Source organism: Sphaeramia orbicularis, chromosome 13, assembly GCF_902148855.1.
Source record: "Sphaeramia orbicularis chromosome 13, fSphaOr1.1, whole genome shotgun sequence".
Lineage (NCBI taxonomy): Eukaryota > Metazoa > Chordata > Actinopteri > Kurtiformes > Apogonidae > Sphaeramia > Sphaeramia orbicularis.
This window is the reverse complement of record NC_043969.1, coordinates 27,157,787-27,178,905: the sequence shown is the minus strand read 5'-3', so window position 1 is coordinate 27,178,905 and position 21,119 is coordinate 27,157,787. Positions and strand designations below refer to the sequence as shown.

The 21,119-nt window shown below is 39.2% G+C and overlaps 2 protein-coding genes across 6 annotated transcripts; one reads left to right on the top strand and one right to left on the bottom strand.

The window, feature by feature from the left end:
• Positions 1-1,640: 1,640 nt before the first annotated feature.
• Positions 1,641-7,835, bottom strand: mre11a (MRE11 homolog A, double strand break repair nuclease). 3 transcript variants are annotated; one of them, XM_030153077.1, is made up of 20 exons: positions 7,753-7,835; positions 7,151-7,231; positions 6,843-6,975; positions 6,591-6,751; positions 6,423-6,510; positions 6,187-6,328; positions 5,965-6,079; positions 5,651-5,836; positions 5,400-5,571; positions 5,227-5,307; positions 5,023-5,152; positions 4,802-4,902; positions 4,542-4,712; positions 4,393-4,452; positions 4,140-4,320; positions 3,923-4,009; positions 3,630-3,694; positions 3,468-3,529; positions 3,211-3,316; positions 1,641-2,044 (listed from the first exon to the last, which is right to left on the bottom strand). In XM_030153077.1, the coding sequence occupies exons 2-20, from the start codon at positions 7,168-7,170 to the stop codon at positions 2,009-2,011; spliced, it is 2,097 nt and encodes a 698-aa protein (XP_030008937.1). In that variant the 5' UTR covers positions 7,171-7,231; positions 7,753-7,835; the 3' UTR covers positions 1,641-2,008. The 3 variants fall into 3 exon arrangements, with proteins under 3 accessions (XP_030008937.1, XP_030008938.1, XP_030008939.1); XM_030153078.1 differs by having other exon boundaries at positions 7,744-7,769; XM_030153079.1 differs by having other exon boundaries at positions 7,748-7,766.
• A 160-nt stretch (positions 7,836-7,995) lies between these two features.
• On the top strand, positions 7,996-12,804 carry cep57 (centrosomal protein 57). Of its 3 annotated transcripts, none has more exons than XM_030153116.1 (11): positions 7,996-8,085; positions 8,673-8,847; positions 9,161-9,343; positions 9,463-9,584; positions 9,678-9,806; positions 10,239-10,316; positions 10,404-10,499; positions 10,766-10,846; positions 10,946-11,172; positions 11,258-11,402; positions 11,493-12,804. In XM_030153116.1, the coding sequence occupies exons 2-11, from the start codon at positions 8,706-8,708 to the stop codon at positions 11,676-11,678; spliced, it is 1,389 nt and encodes a 462-aa protein (XP_030008976.1). In that variant the 5' UTR covers positions 7,996-8,085; positions 8,673-8,705; the 3' UTR covers positions 11,679-12,804. The 3 variants fall into 3 exon arrangements, with proteins under 3 accessions (XP_030008976.1, XP_030008974.1, XP_030008973.1); XM_030153114.1 differs by having other exon boundaries at positions 8,038-8,310; XM_030153113.1 differs by having other exon boundaries at positions 8,038-8,325; positions 8,676-8,847.
• Positions 12,805-21,119: the final 8,315 nt, after the last annotated feature.

The window sequence follows — 21,119 nt, the reverse complement described above, 5'->3', positions numbered from 1 at the left end:
ATCATATACAGTTTGCCAAATTGCAATTATTGTCTCAGAAGTCACACAAATTTTCTACATGCCTGCTTTGCTACACTAATAAACACAAGTATATTGACCCACCTTGTCATGATCTCTATATACACTGTAACTCATTGCCTGGACTTTACTGCACTGAGCTCTTACGTTTGACATATCCTCCTGAGACCCAGCAATGCATTTTTGTCCTCTGTAGGGTACCAGAGTTTCACAGCTTTACTTAATTAAAAAAAACTGCACTGCAAAGGACATTCCATTAAAAAAAAAAAAAAAAAATACAAAATGTATCTGGAAAAAACTGTTGCATTATGCACTTTCCAATCAAGACCGTTATTTAATGTAAAAAAGTCAAAACTTTTACTTTCCTGGGTCTCAGGAGGATATGTATTTTTTTAGGGTGTGATGGGCTATGTTTATATATTCCCTCTGGTGCAGCAGAACCAGGTGCAACAACTTTATAAAAACAAAGACTAAAGCTCCATCAGTGCTTGGATTCCTAATGTCACTCACTGGCCACTTTATTATGTATACCTGTTCATGTGCTTTGCTCATTATTGCAAATATCTAAAAGGACAGTAGAGATGTGGTCAAGATGATCTGTGAAAGCTCAAATCAAGTATCAGAATAGGGAAGAAAAGGTGGTTTAAGTGACTTTGAAGGCGGTGTTGTTATTGGGATATATAAGAACCTACTGCTCTATTTTCATTCACAAGGGTTCACAGAGAACGATCTAAAAAAGAGAAAATATTCAGTCAGTGGCAGCATCTTGTTGATGTCAGAGGTCAGAGAAGAATAGCCAGACTGGTTCAACCTGACACAAAGGCAACACTAACTCAAGTAAACAACTAGTTACAACTGAGGAATGCCAAAGAGCATCTCTGAATGTACATGTCAAAGCTTAAAATGGATTCCCTTCAGCAGTAAAAAGACTACACTGAGAGCCACTCCTGTCAACTAAGAACAGGAAACTGAGGTTACATTTTGCAGAGACGCACCAAACTTGAACAAGATTGGAAAAACGTTGCCAAGTCTGATGAGTTTTTCTTCCACATTTGAATGGTAGGGTCATAATTTGGTGTAAACAATACAAAGCCATGGATCCATATTCCCCTGTATCTGCAGTTCAGCCTGCTGGTGGTCGTGTAATGGTGTCAGGGATAGTTTCTTTTTCAACTTTGTACCAACTGAGCACTGTTTAAACACCACACCCTACCTGAGTATTGTTGCAAACTTAGTCCATTTCTTTATGGCCAGATCTCAGTCAAATGAGTCACCTCCAGGATGCAGTGGAACAGGTGATTTGCATTCTAGATGGGCAAGTCTGTACCAACTGTAGGATGTTATTGTGAAGCAAACCTAAGGGATGTTTGCAGCCACTTGATGAATCTATACCGGGAAGAATTAAGACAGCTCTGAGGGGAAAATGGGGTCCAATCCTACCATACCGTGGTGCACATAATAAAGTGTACTTCAGAGATACAGTATGAGGAGCCACACTAGAGCTTGGCAATGGCTGAGGCTGCCTTTCAGATGCACTCAAGTTTCCAGTCACCTTGTCTTTACTACTGCCTGTTCTTTTTTACTTTGCAGCAACACCTTGAGACAGAGACAAGGACAAACACTTGAATATATACGAAAATTATTTATTACTTCCTGAATATCAGTGTACAATACAGGCTAAGGACAAAACCAGAGATGGATCATCAGTGATTTAGGTACACTCCACCAATAACAACAGTGAGCTCGAAGGTGAGGAGTTAAAAAGGTAACACGCAAAAAGTTTTCAATCTGAAAGCCAACCTTGCCCTCATCTATAATACAGTAAATTTAGTCTTCAATCTAGTCATAAAGATTTACTGTCAACATTAGAAAGGCTGAACGCTGAGGAAACCAAAAAAAGCACTTTAAAGTCCTTCAAAACACTCCAGTACCAGTTCACTCAGAAAACAGCAGTGAAACAACATGGATAAATGGAACTTTAAGGGCATTTTTATTTTCTTCTCCTCCCACCTTTGAATGGGTTATCCTAGATGGAAGAAGGAAAAATGAGAAAGAGATTAAAATGATGACAAATGTGGGAAAATATTTCAGCTCAGCACCACAAGCCAATATAAAATTTGAGGTTATAATGGCTGAAAAGCTGCAAGAGGATGCTGTACCACAATGACTGTTTACATGCACGTCAGTATCCCAGACATTGTGAGGTTTATGAAGTATCAGGTCTTTTTTGCGTGTGGAAATATCACATTCTGATTTCAATAACCCAGATAAAGAGAATCCCGGATACTCTAGTTGTAGTACTTGAATAGTATCCAGGATAATGTCATGTGTATGCATTTTATTCCAATTTCTGACAGTTTCAGGTAACTGTGCAAGCACTAAATTAAATAATAAAAATACAAACATGGCAGTGACGTCAAAAGCATTTCACTACTGGAGAGATGGGGACAGAGTTTTGCCTTTCAAGAATAAAAAACTGGGAGATTAGATTGAAAACACATGGAAAGCTGATTTATGGAGTCTGTGGTAAAACAACCAACCAGATGTTGGTTTTACAACACAAACAGTTCAACAAGTCAAGTCATAGTGGAAAACACTATAGCAACATTACTATGTGGATTAACATTAAAACCTGTCATTTAACTCCATCATGACAACCCTCTGGCAATCAGTAATGGCTACGGAGCTTTATCCTCCTCTTTGTCCTACATGGTGACAGTGACATAATAACAGCTGGAGGACATGTTTACACGTTGATCTTATCTTCCACAGCTGACATTATATGAGTTCCGGTGTAATATGGACCCCCGGGTCCATATTCCGCTGCGGAATCAGGACCCCGGGTCCATATTCCAGGGGGTCCATATTCCATACTACACCGGTAAGTAAAATCCACACAACAGTGTTGGCTTTCGTCTACAATAAACCAGTTACCTCATTTTCTATAGCCAGAAAATTTTAAAGTTGAATTTAATTTCAGATTAAATTAATGTGGCACCTGTACAAATAGCAGCAGTAATGAGTAACTGGGATACTAGAACTCATATGCAAGAAAATACAAGAATGTGTGTACCCAGATTTCTTTGCATTCCATGTAAATGTCATATCCCAAATATGATCAAAACCTGGATAAGCCTCATCACTGGGATATTAGCGTGCATGTAAATGAAGTCACAGTGTGAAATCCCTTACCTCGTCATCATCATCACTGCTATCAAATGTTATTCCTCTAGATGACTGGCTCTGGCTTTGGCTCTGGCTGCTGACCTTAGCAAAGGACGAGGATGATGAGGGTGTTCTGAGGTGGCAAAAGATAATATGTCACAAAAAGAACACACAGTTTTAAAATGTGAAGCCAGTACAAGACTACATGTACCCACACGCCCAGTAGTTTTGTTTTTGTCTCACAAAAGCACTGACTGATAACCAGAGACACAGAAAGAACATACTTGGAAGGGGGACGGGTTGTTTTCATAACTGGTATATCTTCATCTGAGTCTTCTATGATCATCTTGACATGCATGAAGATGAGATAAAAAATATTTTAGGGCAGTAAAGGTGACACATAAAAAGTGTGGCGTCTTAGTGCACATGACTGTATGTATCATTACTTCATCCACTGTGGAGGACGTAGCAGCTCCAGTCCGAGAGGATCTCTGGGATGGGGCTTGAAATGCTGGAGAATGAGACATGAAGAAGTAAGTGTGAAACATTGTCAGAGGCAAAGTAAGAGCAATAAGGAAACCAATGAGAGTGTGAGGAGTGGGATGAAGGGCTAAAATAAGATCTGTTTAGGGTTATAATTACAAAATAATAAAAAGATTTCTGTGCTTTAACATTTGTCATATCAGCGTAACACACACTGACCTCTCACTACAACAAATAAAATCTTACGCTTGTATACCTTGCATAATGCTTCTGCTTTGGGTTGTTGCTGAGGTTTTCTGGGAACGTCCATGACCAACTGGTTTTGATTCAGAGGCAGCTGCACCTAGATGAACAGATACACACCTCAGTTTGCATGTAGTTGTGTATGTGTTATCATTGCTTATGTATTTATCAGAGTGAGCCTCTGCCCTTTGTTGCACCACCATTGTAAAGAAGAAAATTACATTACTTACCTCTTCCTCTTCCACGACCACCCCTCCCTCTGCTCCCTGCTCCCCGACCTCTTCCTCGTGTTGGAGGAGGCAATGGATTTGGCTCTTCATCGGAGTCCATAACGACGTCACCAAGTTCATCAGATATGTCCTGGTCAGGTTCACCACGCTCCAACCGCTGTGCTTTAGCTCTGTTCATAGCCTGAGAAATACAGGGATTAGATACATTCTGACAAACACAACATTAGGGAGGATCTGTGTATTTATGACTCACTTCTCTGATTTCATTCTCTTCCTCAGTGGTGTTCTTTTTAGAGTCTCTGAATAGCCGGACCTGAAATTATAAAAGCATATGTTCATATACTAACATGCAGAATTAAAGTCATTTGTCCTGATTCTTTTCACTAATAATAAATGCCTCACCTCATCATCTATGTCCTTTTCTGTAGTTACACTTCTTCCCTGGAGGTGTCGCTGTGTCTTCTCTAGCTGATAAGTAATAAGTTCTTCTATGGCACATTTCTCATCTTTGTCTACAAACTCCTGTATGGCCTTTCCCATTCCCTGTTCAGTCAGCAGGGATAACTGCACTTTCTGTAAAAACATGTACACACACAGTGCCAACAGTAAACAAAAACAAGTGCAATACTTACAAATAAGGTGAATATGTCTGGGTGCCATACCTGTTCAGCTGCCTCAAAGTATTTTTTGACTAGGTCCTCCACTCTAAGTCCTTCAGCTGCTGTGGTTTTTACCAGCTTGCCATAATCAACAGAGACTTCATCTAAAAATCATAATGATTAGATTAAGTTTAAAAAAAGCACATTAAGTTACACTCGGATTGGCTAATTTTCATCCTGAGAAAATATTGTGCAATTCTGTAGCTGTTTAGTCAGATTCAGACCTTTAATGTCCTCCTTTTGCTCACGCCGTCTAAGAAAGTGAACAATGTCTTTTGGGTTGGCGACACGATCTACAAACTTCTGACTGAAGCGAGAAGTGCTAAATGTCTCAAAACCTCCGCTGTAATCCACCTGTGGAAAGAAATATGGCCCATGAATATACAGGTTTAGTAACAATGTGTGAATACATGCTGTAGATGTCTTACTCTGATACGAATCAGAGGTTTCTCTGGTGTGAGTGGACACCCCAGCCTTTCTCTTTCAGCTTCTTCTAGCATCTCAGTGACCTACAGTATGAAACACAGAAAACAACATTGTAAAGGGATAAATGATTAATGAAGATACTGAACTGAAGAGCAAAGGTTTCTCCATGTGTTACCTTTGCATAACAGAAGTTCTCCACCTTCTTTGTGACATGGGGTGTTTCGGGTGTGAAAAGGTCTTGGTAATCAGTCAAGACCACATCCTGGATGAGGAACTGACGTACAGTCTTGAGGGGAATCTTCTGGAGGTTCATCTTACGCCCTTTCACCCTCAGCAATCCTATGTGCCTGAAACGAACCAGTTTAGCTACTTGAACTCACTGAGAAAATGGGTTATGCATCTGAATATCAATGTGTGTGTTTGTACTTCTTGGTAGCTTCTCCAGGGGACAGAGAGGTTGCTACAGAGCTGCCAGGCTGTGTCACATAGAAGAGCTGCTGTTCATTTCTGGATGGTGCTATCAAACACTCATGCTCATGACCCCACACCACCAGGTCAAGAAAGTCATCCAGAAACTGTTCAGGAATGTAGTTTGTGGGTCCATGCTTACTCCTAAGACAAACAAGAAAAAACTAAATCATTAGATGTAAAATGTAGCTATTTCATTATTAAATCTAGTGGAGCCTAGCATTGATCTGGTAAATACATCAGTCAAAATGTCCCCAACTTCAAGTACAAACCTGTTCTGGTGGATTGTGAAGAGATTAAACCATTCATCTTGGTCTTCTTTGGGACGAAGCATGGTCACCTGGTTGTTGACAAACATCCTATACAGGCGCTCATCAGGGATAGAACCTGGACAAAGACATACACACACACTTTTGATTAAACACATATTTATTAACATGCACAAAATAGCTTTTGAAACAGATATACCTGCCAATTACAAAACATTGACCTACCAAGACCATACAAGGCCAGTTTGGTGTTGCCTTTCTGCATGAGAATGGGACTTATCTCTATCCTTTCCACTGACTGGGAGTGACCAAAGTGGTTGACAAGACCAGAGGCACTAAGCAGATCTAATGCGCACAAACCCTCAGCCTTTAAAAGAAAGACACCATAACTCACAAGCATGCACACAAATGATGGTCCTGCATTCATGTTGTTTTGTATGTGAGCTTTTCTTTTAACTCACCCCTGTTGGATCATCATGATTACCATGAATGCTGAACACAGGGATAGAGATGTTCAGGTTTTCATCCTGATAGTTAACCCAGGGAAACCTTAACACAGAGATAAATACAGTTCAACAGTAAACAGACATGACTGGGGAATAATATAGCAGTTACATATCAATACTGACTGTGTGGTATTGAAGTTAACAGTCTGGTCACTGAGGATGTTGAATTGTATAGGGGTGTCTCCCATGCAGTACTGTCTAAGTTTCGTGATGCAGGAGTGAAGGCAGCGCCGGGATGGTTTATTCTCATGGAACAAATCACCACCCAGCAGAATGAAATCTACCTGCAAATAAACCAAAACAGAATTCAGAGGGTAAAAATATATAGGTAAAATATATCTAAAGTATAAACTGACACAAACAGCCTGCATATACCTGATGTGACTTGGCATACTTCAGAATCTCCTCTAATGTATTATAAGAATCACTTCCACGGATGGCATCTTTCTCAAGGTAACCCAGGTGGACATCTGTAGCGATCAGGATTTTAAAGGTATCCTCATCATCCCTACAAAAACAACACACAAAACGTTTACAGCTCAAACACTAGAAATTATGTCATAGTGCGCATTGGCTGGATTTAACATTATTCATTATTTACTGAGTAACTTCGTTAGATGCATTCCTAATAAGTTAACTCTATCAAAACATATTTAGTTTAAGAAAAAGAAAAATAAACTCACAAGGTGTTTTCCGAGGACATGGTGGTGTGTGGGAATGAGAGATATGTTTACACCTGACAGATGGCCAAAAAATGGATTTCACTGCAGAAAAGTGAAAATATAAATAAGATTCTGAGATTAACATCACACGTGTTCCACAAGCTATCACAGGAGAAGAGTAACAGCATAAGCCAATGAAGCTACAAAGATTTTCATAGACACTTTCTTTTATTTTTGTCATGGTCTGTCAGAAAGTTAACCTCGTGTTGATTAAAGACATCATAGATAGTAACAGACAGAATCTTTATGAGTGTACTATAGTAGACCTATGAATGCATACACCGCATTACATTGCGCTATTGCTAACCAACTAGCTGCTAACAACTCTCTAGTAAAGTAGAGGCCATTAGTAACTTGTGATAAACATCAGTCAATCTGCGAGTTAGCTTTCGTTTATGCTAGAACCCCATGGTGCAACTCCTGGATATCTACGATAATAGAGACACGAACAAAACGTACTCCTGCATACTACCTTTACAATGTATCTAATTAACCATTAACGTTATAATACTTTTTCTGTATGCGACAGACTACAACATTAGAAAAAATATTGCTTACTCCACCTCCTCTGTTGTCCCGGAACCATGCCCAGAACTGGTAAACTTGTGGTAAGAAATCCCGGCAAGTCTTGCAAACGTCTCCCCGCCCCTCACTAATGCTTTATGGGTATTGTAGTTTAATTCTGAACCACCTCCATTCTGACCCGCTCACTCAAACGGGTAAAAACTACATTTCCGGTGAGGAAGCGGGATACGTTAGTTTAATGTACCGAGGGACACCGAGCTCATTGTCTCGCAAACACAATACGCAAACCCGCTCCTTCGAGTCCTTACGGACCAGCCTGTAATAAATATTAATCCAACCCTTACAAAACCCTGGATTGTGAGGTTTGTCAAGTGATGTTTTCGTTTCATACAACCCATATCGTTCATAGTAGAGGGAGCTGGGCTTAGCATGCTAGCAGCCAGTTGTAATTAAAGGTGTAGACATGGTTTTTACCTAAAACTAATATTGGGTTACTCTGCATATTTTAACTCCCGGGTTCTGCTCCAGCGGGTGGATTTGCTTGCATTTCAATGGACACTTTGTCAACAACAGCTGCTGATGCTACGCGGGTCAAGGTAGATCTACTAGATGTTAACTAATGTAGCTGAAATGAATGAATAAAAGTAGTCCACCTTCGTTTAGAGTTAGCGGGACTACATGGAATGGTACTTAGCAGCAGTTGCTACAACTCAGAACTGCTGAAGTTGCAGACCTAGACAGACCCAGAAAACAGCAGGGATGCTTTTGTGTAGTATGTTATATTTGATGTGAGGGCCTGCTAATGTTGAATTACGTCATGATTTCAGGTTTGGGGGTCTATTTGTCTACTTTCTGTTCTGCTCATCTTTTCCTACATAGTATTATTGCTACTGTATCCTACTGGATCTCTGTCAGTTGTTGTGGATATTATTCACTATTTAATTGTACTTTTCTGCAGGAGCCAGCACCCAGTGTGGTAGTGTCTGATAGTATGTCACTGCCATCTTACAAAGACTATCCTACACACCGTCCATTCATTAACACACTTGTGCATCATACACCCACAACACGCACACATCAGTCCTATGGGTCATCATCACCAAGCAAGGCATTCCCAGAGACCAACAGTGCAGGTAATTTTAACATATGCGTTTGTGTGCATGTGTTTCTTGCCCTCACAAAGTTTCCACTCGCCTATGGTGGTGTTGCACAGCTCCATGGTTACTGCATGTGCAACATGATGCCCTAGTACTTGAATGTCTCGGTTCCACTCACATCTATTCATTCTTTCACATTATCCTCTCGAAGCTATCTTACCTACTGAACTGTTTATTTATATGTCATCACACTATAACCACACTAAATATATCAGACATTTATCAATATATCCACATGTGTTTTTAGTTCTCATATTTGTTCTCTCCCACAACATACATGTGCATGTAGCAATCCTGTCAGCCTTAAGAAATCTCCAGGACAAGATCAGGAGGTTGGAGTTGGAAAAAGCACATGGAGAGCTAAGTTTGCACACGATGGGGAAAGATGTATCAAACACACATCTGCAGAATGATAGAGTCACACAGAGACTCAAAAACAATCAGACAAGTGACAAGTCCAATTGCAACCAAGGCAAGTGTTTTAATAGATTTTTCAGAACTGTGTACAGTATATACTAGAATGTTTTTCCATTCCTTTGCACCTTGGTTTTATTCTATCACAATCTTATGTCTGTTCCTGCAACTACACAGTCTTAGTCACTCACTTGGCAGCTGCAGAATCTCGCTGTATGAAGCTGGAACGACAGCTGGATCACATGAGGAGAATGCTGCGCAATGCCAAGGCTGACAGGAGCAGCCTCCTCAAACAGCAGGTTTACTCACTGGATCATAGTGTCATAAGCTTTGATCGACTGTGTGACGAATGATGTGTGTTAGACTAAACGTGTCTATTTCTACACATTCAGGTTGCCATGGAGACATCCAAGTCAGCTGACCAACAGACAGACTCACCGTCTGACCTCGCCCATTTGGAGAAGTTGGATCGGCTGGAGCAGGAGTATCTCAGGCTAACACACACACAGAATAATGCAGAGGTACACAAACAGAATCAGACTGTCTTTAGCTAATGGTCTGTCTCTGTCTTCTCACTGTCTGTATGCAAATCACAGTCAGAAGACAGCATTACATCATCTTTTTAACCTATTTGGAGGATAAAACTGTTTTCATTTACACCAATGTGCAAAAGTCTTAGGCAGCCTTTAGCTTTATTGTTTTTGGAGGGTTGTACTGGTTGTGTGTCTTTATTTCTAACAAAACATATCCAGGAAATATGTCCACAGTATTGAAACGCATTGAAATGCATTTTTGTTTTGAATACTGTTTACATATTGCTGTATATTCCAGTTGTACATGTGTTACTACAAAGACTGAGAAGTGCTTGGGTGGTCATGCATTTCAGAAAAGGTCAAAGGTGTATGGGAGAAATCATCCACCTGAAGTTTTAAAAAGATAATTAAATATTTCAGATAAAGATCCGTGATCTGGAGTTAAAACTGCAGGAGGAGGAGCACCAAAGAAAACTGGTCCAGGATAAGGCCAACCAGGTATATATGCCACCTTTTTCTCCATGCAGAGTGTATGATTACCACTATTAAAATGCAAACAAACCCATGTGTTGTTCTTCTGTGCAGCTCCAGGCGGGTTTGGAGACCAACAGGATTCTGCTGCAGTCAGTTTCACCCTGCCTGTCCAGCAGACAATCCAAAGACAAGAAGTCCAGCTCAAAGGTATTCACACTGACTCTGTACTTGTTGAGTTTTAGATCTGCTTGATTTACCGTTTTAAATCTCTGTTTTCATCTAATTCAGGTGATTTTTTATCTGCACTTACAAGAGATTAAAAGTGTTAGTTTTGGTTGAAAAAAAGAGATTTTATGCTTGAAATTTTGAAGTAATTGTCATACATTTCTCTGCAAAGGAAAAAAAAATAATACTGCCTACTTTACTTGTATTTTATGGAACTTAATTGTGTTTCTCCTTTCCTTTACTTGCAGAAATCTTCACCACAGCAGATGTCTTACACAGAGCCACACTATAAGCTGAGTCTCAGAGATGTACCGTTTGTGGCTGGAACGGTAGTGTGAACATGCTTTGTGAACACACTATTTGTATTTCATGTACTTTTTCTTGTTGCTGTCTAGTTACACAAACTCTCTTTCCCTTTTCATTTACAGTCAGTAGGCTGCAGCCACTCGGTCAGAGCAAACGTTCAGTCAGTTTTATCTCTCCTGAAGCAACACCAGCCACATCTCTGCAACAGTCGTGTCCTTTCTAAAAACCCAAACAGTCCTGAGACAGGTAGCCGTAGCCATTCCAGTTCCTCTTCTTCCTCCTCCACCAGTGAAGAGGAGCTGTCTGATCTGCTGCAAGCACTACAGGAGGAACTCCGACTCATGAGCTTGTAAGTGTAGTCGCATCTCAGTTCAATAGGGAGTCATTTGTCCACAGATTGTATTAACTGTGTTATATGTCCTTCTATGTTCCAGGGAACAGGATGAGCTGATGAGGCAGGTGGATGACAGTGTTTCAGAGCAGGAAAGAAAAGAACTTCAGAGAGAGCAACAGAGGCTGCTACTGAAAATGGAGAGGAAAGGAGAGCAGATCAGTAATCTCTACAAACACAAAGCACAGGTAAGAATTAGATTACACACAGTTAAACAGATGTAACTTTTATTGTGTGTGTCTGTGTTTCCTGTTCAGAATTCCTTACTTTCTTTTTAGATGAAGAAGTTACGGAAAGAAACAAATACAAGGCGACACAGTAAGAATGAGGTAAGAGTTACTACTACAGTGTCCACAAGAGGTCACTCTGCAGGAGCACACAGGCTTAAACCAGGAGAGAGAAGCAAGAGGAACCTGAGGCTGCTCAGGGACATGAAAGCTCTGCAGACCTCCTTACGGACTTGAAACATGCCTGCTCATAGACACTGAAATTGCGTTAATCTTATTGGTGCTGCATACCTACCTGTGATCGCTAAATGACCAAAAGAGCTTAGTTTTTCATTAAAGACAGTAATGTATAAACCTGTCATTATGTTACTGCACTGTTGTTTCTCAAAATCAGTGTTTTTCTTTAGACCAGTCTCAACACTACTTTTAGAAAAACGTGGTCTCGACTTTACATGATCTTATCTTGGACATAATGGTCTATGGATTTCATGTGATGATGGTTAAGATGATAAAAAAAAATGTTTCAAACATTTCTTTTAGACATAGGTTTGGCTTTCATACTTGAAACTTGAAAGAAAAATATACTTATCAGTTTAATTGCCTTAAAAATTATTTTTAATTCAGTGATAACAACTAGTTTGATCATATTATAGCATAATTGGTACAGTATTGGAGAAACTCATTTCCCATGACCCCCTTTGTTGTGTTTCCTTGACTACAACACTATGTTGATGTACTGAAATCTCTACATTTTAAGTCGGACATCTCCTATCTTTATCTTTACCAAACAACCTACATTACTTTTTGTAATAAACAAGATTTATGTGTTATCTCAACAGGTTCCTTCATATCAAGTAACACTACAAAGTCAGTTTACATAATGGATGGCACCAAATAGCAATGAGTACAAAAATTCACATACACTGTATTGAAAATTGGAGTAATCTTACATCAGTTAGGTCCGCTTCCAGCAGAGGGCGTAAAAATCTCTTGTATGTAGTGCAGTTCTGTGCTTGGTAATCTGCACTTGGACTTTAATATGGCCCAGACAATAAAAATATAAAAAATAATGGTGCTTCTTTTGGTGCCAAAATCAAAACAGTTACTGTGGGTTGCTTGATATTTACAGATTTGTGACCATCTTTAATTGTATGCAGCAGTTATTTTTTTCTTTTGTATCTGAACAAAATCCAGTGATCACAAATACTGTATGACCTGATTATTTCTCTGACATGTCACCAGGTGTGTGAGTGTATATTTCTACAAATATTTGCTCAAGAAGTTTGTACATTTTATGAGAACCATGTGTATTTTTGAATGAAATGCTTCCATCTTCGAATTAAAGTATTTATGTGTATGTGTTGTTTATTTTCTCCTCATTTCAGTGACATAAATGTGTGAGTCCATGTATTGTGAAGTAGGTTTTGCAGTTTATTTTTTCAGGTTTTCCAGTTTATTTTTTTCATTATTTTTCAGTGATCCATCCTTACATATACTGTGATATTTGAGTCAGTTCCATCAGGCTCGTTCAGAGACTTGTCTTATCTTTTATCTGTAAACCTGGGGCTGGCCCAACGTCTTTACGTCAGTAAATACGTCAGACTTAAATAAGACCATGACAACCACAAAACGAATTATCATGGTCTCAAGAGAGTTGGGTCAGTCATATACAAGTATAAAATGATACTTTAAGGGCTGCTTCAGATTCATTTGGCACACTGAATTAATTATTAAACTGAGAATCAGGTTTCACTTGGTATGAAATGTAAATCTTTCATTCTATAGGCTAGATGCAGGTCTCCAGGGACAGGTCTTTAGGAAATGTTTACAGCACATGCACAGTGAGTTAGAAAAAATATATAGTCACTCAACATTTCGATAGTGAAAGACTAAAAACTACAAATAATTTCAAGTAATTTTTGTAGACCAAAATAAATCACAAATTTGCATCAAGCTGCTTCATGTCCGTATTAAATTATTTCTATTTAAAAGAAATGCTTTTTTGGGGGGGGGATTCTGACAGCAATAAAACATATCATCTACCAGTATTTATTTAATTGTTGATATTTATGTCTCATGCTGTGTAATTTGTTGGTTTTTACTCCAGTACTGGGCTGGACTTCAGAGCTGCTTTTGTTGAATGATCAGAGGCATCATCCAGGGTTTATTCCAAACACAGCAACATGACATAGATAATCTGAGGCGAAGGTGTCTGATGGGGACACAGCTGCAAGATCCTCAAAGATATGGTACGAGTTTTCTTAGTACCAAAACCATCTGCTGATGTAAACTGTTTAATATTTGTGGATTCACTAATCCTATCAATACATGTAAATAATTGGTGTAAAAGGCAGTTTGTCATCTTTTCATGGTCATAAGATATGACCCATTTGGACGTTCAGAGGCTCCTTAGTTACAGTGGAAACACTGTCATCTTCTACAACATTGATTCCCCAGTAAAACCCATGGAGTTGGATTAATGACAGTGGATGGAGACATTTGGTTTATGTTCAGCTATTGATATATTTTACTAAAAAAGTCACTTTTTCTTCAATTTTCTGTGTTTTTGATATAATAACCCTCAACTTTAATCTCCGATTTAATGAACATCTACATAATCAGTAAATATAGGGGAAAATAGCTGATTTACACTGAAAAATGCAAAAATACAGAGGATAATATTAAAATAAATGGTGATAAATCAATTAAGACAAGTTAAATAGAGAGAAAAAAATCATTTGGGATCTGCCACAAAAGTAGCACTGGGTCTTTATGGGTTAATCTTTGTGTGCTTAGTACATTCAGTCTTCTAACATATATATGCCTCTCTTGCACTTTCTTATTTCTGATATAATTTTTCCAAGCCAGCAACAGAATGACCTTTGCTTGACCTCGCTGAAATATGGGGACAGTCTATGTGAACACCCTGCATTGTCACCGAACTCAGATTCTCTGCACTCCCCAGCTATCAAACCCCAGGACTCAGAAAGCTATGGGATCCTACATACTGACAGTCAGTCAACCAGTTAAAAGACACAGGAGACTTGGGACAGTCAGAACTGAGGTATACAGAGAAACATTTGGAAGGCTCAGATGATACCAGTTATGTAAGCACTGAGGAGCAACAGGTAACGACTGCATCTGTGGAGAAGTCTTCCTCAAACAATCAAAGCAAACACACCCAAACCAGGTTCTGTGTGGTGCTGTGAGCACAAAGTAGGACAGGTGTCTTGTTTTATTGTTGACTTGTCATAAATGATTTATCAGCTAAGGTGCTGTGTATTTGTTTGTAACATGTGACATGTCTCTTTTTTACTTTCATGATGTATTGAGCTAGCAGAATCATTTGCTTGTCAAGTGTAGCACTGAATGTAGAAAATATAGTTAAAGTGACTTACATCAGTTTTCCATATATTTGATATAAACAAGAAACAAAATAGCCAAAAAAGCTGTCCTGGTTATGCACGCTAAAGAAACTTCATGAATGGTATAATCAATACTGTGTAATCACTTTGTCTCAAGTAAATTACCATTGTATCCATAATGAAATGTTGAAATGGAATACTGTTTTATTTCTTAGGTCTGACAATTGAAACTGTTAAAAATCTGAAATAAACGTGTTTCTTAAATATTGTAAAATCTTCTTTCACATGTAACAAGCACGATGACTGATGAAGGCACTTCAACTTACTTTAATTTTCTCCTCAGTCTTATTTATTTAAGAAGCCTGCCATGCATAAAAGCACAGGGAATTGTGGACTGGGATAAAATACACTCTTTAGAGACATTGTAAAACACACACATGGCCTCTGAACTACCCATTTCATCTTACAATGTGAAAATGAATAAGGATGAATAAGTAATGTCTCTGATGTTGCTCACGAGGCCTGAGCCAGTGGCCACAACTGTCCTAAAAGGGCTGTCACCTGCAGGTGTGTGCTTCACTCTGAAACGACACCCCAGTTCTAAAGAGCAGTCCAGACATCTGATCCTCGTTGCAGAGGGCCCTGCGTCTCAGCGCTGTTGACCGGGCCTGGATTGCCATGGCCAGATGAAAACAACCCGTGTAACCAGAGTCCTCTGTTTGTGTGGTCAGGTGTGATAAAATCGGTCTCCTGGCTCACTCAATAAAAGCCCAGTCTACACTGACCTAAATGAGGAGGCCACAAAGGATCAGTTCATTATCTGTATTTTTCCCATGGCAACATCCAAAGTCTCTGAAGGTCTCAAGAATCAGTCTCAGATATTGAGGCCAGTTCATTGATTTTAGACTCCTCCTGGTGCTTTGGCAAAACTGGTCGGTTGGTGTAAATGTCGTCCACAGGTAGCAGGAATGTGACAGTTTTTACCTTGGCCCTAGAAAATAAAAGAAATCACAAGTAATGTAGCTTCAAAGCTCATTATCAGAAAGATAGTATACAGTTAAACCTACTGAACTGTATTTTTAAGGTAAAACTACTGGGATCCAAAGGGAACAGTGCCTGTGTGTACCTGTTTTTATGGACATATTCCTGTAAGGAATGCCTGTTGGTTGCTTTGCCCACGTCTCCTCCTCTGGATGGATTTCCAAAGACACTATTTCCATGTCTTATTTCCTCTTGTAGTCTTCCCCACCCGGTATCGCTCCTCCTCACCCTGTCAGTCCTTCCCTCTCTCATGGTCACACCAGACAGGTTGGAGCCGAACGAGTACCTTCTGACTGTCATAACAGTGTTCTCTGGAAAAGAATATGAACATTTTGTAAAGGATTCACATTCATGATCTGTGATCACTATTACAAGTCTATGCTATTAGGCTAATATTCCAGTTTTATGATAATTGAAAAAGACATCAGAAATGAATGTGACAAGGCCTTCCAGCTGTTTGAAGTCATTATTTATCATATATGTTTCTGCTTTTTGCATATTTTAATATTGTTGCTGCAAGAATGGGTAATTTTTATTACAATATTTTAATAAATGAAAACTGCCGTGATTCTTAGTTAGGTCAAAATCAATATTAGATGTCCAACGTAGGCCTAAATCTAAAAAAGAAACAAATGTGACAAGGGTTATGCTGGTTTGAAGAAATATATACATATATTTCCTCTTGAGACCCAGAAAAGTGAAAGTTTTAGCTTTTTTACATTAAACAGTTGTCTTGATTGGAAACTGCATAATGCAACAGTTTTTTCAGATATATTTTTTAAAATTATTTTTATGTATTTATTAATTTTTAATGCAATGTCCTTTGCAATGGCCAGCATTTTTTTAGTAAAACTGTGAAACTTTTGTCCCCTACAGAGGACAAAAATGCATTGCTGGGTCTCAGGAGGATATAATATCTCTGTATTTTTATTTTGTGTACGTTTGAGAGGCTGTGGATCGATGTGCTTATGATGTAAACCTGTACTGTGTGAGAGTGTGGATGCTTGAAATGGGTAGGTATTTTTTGGGTTTGTCTTATTCTAAAATGTGTTGCATTATTGTTACATGTGTAATTTATTTTTGATTTGATTTTGATATGATATGATATGATGAAGGAAATATATTTGGTTATGAATCTGACACTGAAAGTAAAGGAAGGGGCAGGACTAGATAAGCCTTTGCTTCTTTCTGTCCCTTCTCAAACTGTGTAAATGAGTTGACTCATATGTACACTTTTGTTAAATTTGTTGTATTTCATTACTTTTTCTGTGATTAATTACCATTAATGGGTGGATATGTAATTGACTTCTTGATTTTATTGTTTTTTATTTGTTTTTTTCTTTTTTACTTCAAAGTTTGAGGCAAATAAAATAAATAAATATATCTCTCAATACATAACTCTTCTTTTTTCCAGTGTTTCAGTAACTCATTGATAGGCTATTAACCCTTTCATGCATAAATTATGAGAACCTTAATCAAGATTTTTTTCCTGAGTGATTTTATTCCTCTTTAGGCATTAACAAACAATACAATTGTTTTTTTTTTTTTTTTTTATGAAGCTATATTTCATGGAATTGCAAAAATGTCCACTAAGCTGAACACCATACGTTTAATTTTTGAAATAAAGAAACATGTATTTACTGATATACAGTGTGAAAACTCTGAAATGAAAACATTTTAATGCTGCTAATCTGATGTTTTCTCACATTTTAACATACTCTAATACTAGTCATTACTTACTTCATGGACATAATATGCAAAAAAAAAAAAACACAACTTTTTGTTGGTAATTACAGTCTAATAACAATAACAAGCAATTGATTTCCACTCAAACATGTTAGAACAGCAAAGTTACAGTAATGTTATCAATTGCAGTGTTTGTGATGATGCATAAGCATCCAACATGTTGGCTGATTTGAAACTAAAACAACAAAATTCATGAACATACAAGAAAACAGCTATAGAATTGCTGTTCACTATAGTGACCACTATGCATGAAAGGGTTAAGGTCAAAGGTCAATATTAGATTTCCACAGAAACTCATCAAAAAAGACATCTGATCTTCCAAGCAGATTTGTTTTCACTGAATGCATTGGCATGATTGTTATTTCCATGCCCATGTTGTTCAAATAAGTAGTGAAACATCGGTTCTGAATGCAGCCACCGGTGGTTCGGTTCGTCTTACCGGTGTACTGTCCCTCCAGAACGGGCGCGGACACATTCCGTCTCAAGTTCACGTACGGGTTTTCTTCCAGTACTGCCCGCATTTCGGCTGCAGATGCCCCTCTGCTGGCTTCCCCTCCGCCGGCCCCCGGTGCCGCCCTCTGGCCGTAGTCCCCCCTCAGCTCCCGGTTCTCCGCCTCCAGCTTCTTGATCTCGTCGCGCATCTCCATGATGACCTGCGCGAGGCTGCGGGTGCTCTCCATGGTGCTGCTGCTGCGCTGCCAGTACCACGGCTTCCCGAACACCGGCGGGGAGTCATGCAGGAGAATGTCCCGGTGCTGCTGGGGTTTTAACATCCTGCTCCTTTTGTGGTTCTGCTTCTGTGCCTTTCTCTCTGTTGTATGCACCTCTCAATCTCAGTCCAGATCTTGTTCTGGGCAGATTATGTCGCCTTTCACCACTTATACAGCTGAAAGGGCTCCGGTGATCAGCCAGCAGTACACAAAGGATGTTTTATTTATCAGCCCCGGCGTCCAGTTTCAGGAAAACTAAGCAGGGGTCGGAAATGAAATGTGCACTGCGCAAGACCTAGGATACCAGAATACCTTGTGCACCTGCAGGATGACTGAAATAGCTGAGAGTTGGACAGCTTTTTGGTCATACGCCATGCAAGGAACTTCATGATTTAGCACAGAAAAACGGAGACAGATCAGGTTCTTTGGCACCTCGCTTTTCCTCCTCTTGTAAGGCCCATGTCTAATGTTGGGATTACATTATCTACCTCTGAAATATTAATCCAGTCTGTCACTAAAGGAATTGAAGGGAAAAGGGTGTTTTTCTCTTCTGTTCAAATGGAGATCTTTTCATACTTCAGAGGGGAAATAAATAAATTGTTTAAGTAGTCACTGGATTCATTCCCTTTGAATAGATCATCAGAGGTTCATATACCATGAGGATTTAATTAATTTTCCTCAAAGAACAGAGATGGAGAAACATGGATTAATTCCTCTATTTCATTCTGACTACATATGGGGCTGTCTGTCTATTGAATATGGATGTGGCTTCACAAAGACAGAGGTCAGGGGGGTTTTGTCCAATGAAGACATGGCCAGGAAAAAAAGACACATGAAAACAAAACAGACGTTTGATAAATGATAGGAGAAAGAATCACTGAAAGAGACATCAAATACAGGCGGGCTGCACACAAAGGAGAAAATTACAGATAATTACACTCAATGGGGCTTCCAAAGCTGGAATTGTGTGGTCAGGTGCCGCAGTGGAGCTCATGTGGCTGCACATTGTAAGCCATTATGAAAAGACCAGGCAGTCACTGAGCACACCTGTAGCTTAGCTGGCCCGACTCCAACATATATTAGAGTAAATGTGAATCTGCATGCACTAGTATCAACAGAATATGCATATTTGTGTGTATTTTCTCAGACATTGTGCCTTCAGTGTAACCAGGCCTGGACTGACTACTGCTGGCTCATAGCAACCTGACCCTGCCAGAGTCTGGGCCACTGGAAGGGAGACAGGCACACATAAGCCGGTGTGTAGAAGAGAGAAACCCAATCAGCCCCCTCTTTCTGGTTCACAAAATAGGCTACAGAGACGGAGGGAGGCGAGAGAGATAAGGCCGACAAGAAGAGAAACACTGAAGTGCAAGAAGGAAAGGAGTTTGTGAAGGAAGAGATAGGTGGGTGAAACTCAATCTGTTGCACCTCGGGTGTGCAACCACAGAGGGAGAGTGAAGAGACAGATATTAATGTGTCATACAGAGATAAGACCCAAGTCTGTCAGACAGAGGACTGTAAGGAGCCACTGACCACCAGTTGTATATTCAAAGCCACTTGACCTCTTTTTATGTGCAGTGTTCCAACCCTCAGCTTATCATCAATAAGTAAACAACCACTCTGCATGGTCTGTAATTATATATACTGAAGTATCGGAAAATTCTTACACCTGATATGCCATTTCACTTTCAAAGAAACACGTAAGATTTGCTCTTTTCTGTTACCTGAAGTAACTCCTTACAAAACAACTGATAATGCAACAGGTTGACCCACAGCTAAATACTCCCTCTGCGCAGAAATAGTTTCTTTTATGTGGCTGCTTTTGATGCAGCAGTCTTTTTATCTATTGCACTGGCCTTTTGAAGCGACATATCACTGCACATTTTTCTTCTACTGACATTTTCTTTTTGTAGAAAACAAAATGTTAGTGAATGAACTGTAAAAAAAAATGTTTTACTGGAGGCAACCAAAATTCCTTGTTAACAAAAGGGATCTAGTCTATTTTTCTTCTATCATGTGAAAATGTACAGTTAGATGCACTGTTATATGGTGAATGGAGATATTAGATTTATAATGAAGATCAATACAGTTTACACTCAATGATTTCTTCACCAGGTAATATTTTATCATTGTTTCAAACTTCTATTACAAACTTCTGTTTCACTGATTACTGTTTGTTGTGCTTGTGATAGGCCTCGCAATTGCCTATAATTTGCAGCAGTGCAGTCTCAGGCCCAGGTAATAGACAGGATCTAAGAAGGTTCAGACCACAGCTGCAACCAGAGTATTCTTTATAAGAAGGCACGCCATTCTTTTCTATTGTATTTCGTCGCCGTGATCGAAAATCTGAACTTATTGTATTATCATGTCATTGAATTTGTGCAGCCTCTTCATAACTTAATAAAAACGTGCATGATATGAGCTCTGTGAATGAAGAGAAGCATTGGATTGTTGCAAGACTGGAATTAAGGGAAAATGAAGAAATGCCGATGACAAAAAGGGGTCCAGTCTCCGTTTGCTTTCTTTTATGTGAAAATGTGGTTAGATGTGCGGCTACACCATAACTGGTGAATGGGGCTGTTAGATTTACAGAAAAGATGAACCCATAAAGACCCAAACAGCCACTGGCGACCAAAACCATCTACTGATCTAAAGTTTTGTACTAACATCTGAACCCCTACATTTATTAATATGTTGAAATAATTGGTGTAAAATGCAGTTTGTCGTCTTTTCATGGTAATCAGATATGAACCATTTGGACGTTCAAAGGCTCTGTAATTACTGTCATCTTCTACAACACTGATTCACCAGTAAAA

Coding starts and splice junctions, on each gene's coding strand:
- cep57 (XM_030153113.1), top strand. CDS start 8,266: ATGGACACTTTGTCAACAACAGCTGCTGATGCTACGCGGGTCAAGGTA. Junction 8,326..8,675: donor TCAAGGTAGATCTACTAGAT/GTTAACTAATGT, acceptor TTTCTGCAGGAG/CCAGCACCCAGTGTGGTAGT. Junction 9,807..10,238: donor ACACACAGAATAATGCAGAG/GTACACAAACAG, acceptor TAAATATTTCAG/ATAAAGATCCGTGATCTGGA.
- mre11a (XM_030153077.1), bottom strand. CDS start 7,170: ATGTCCTCGGAAAACACCTT. Junction 5,837..5,964: donor TTCACAATCCACCAGAACAG/GTTTGTACTTGA, acceptor TGTTTGTCTTAG/GAGTAAGCATGGACCCACAA. Junction 4,453..4,541: donor AAAAGGACATAGATGATGAG/GTGAGGCATTTA, acceptor TTATAATTTCAG/GTCCGGCTATTCAGAGACTC.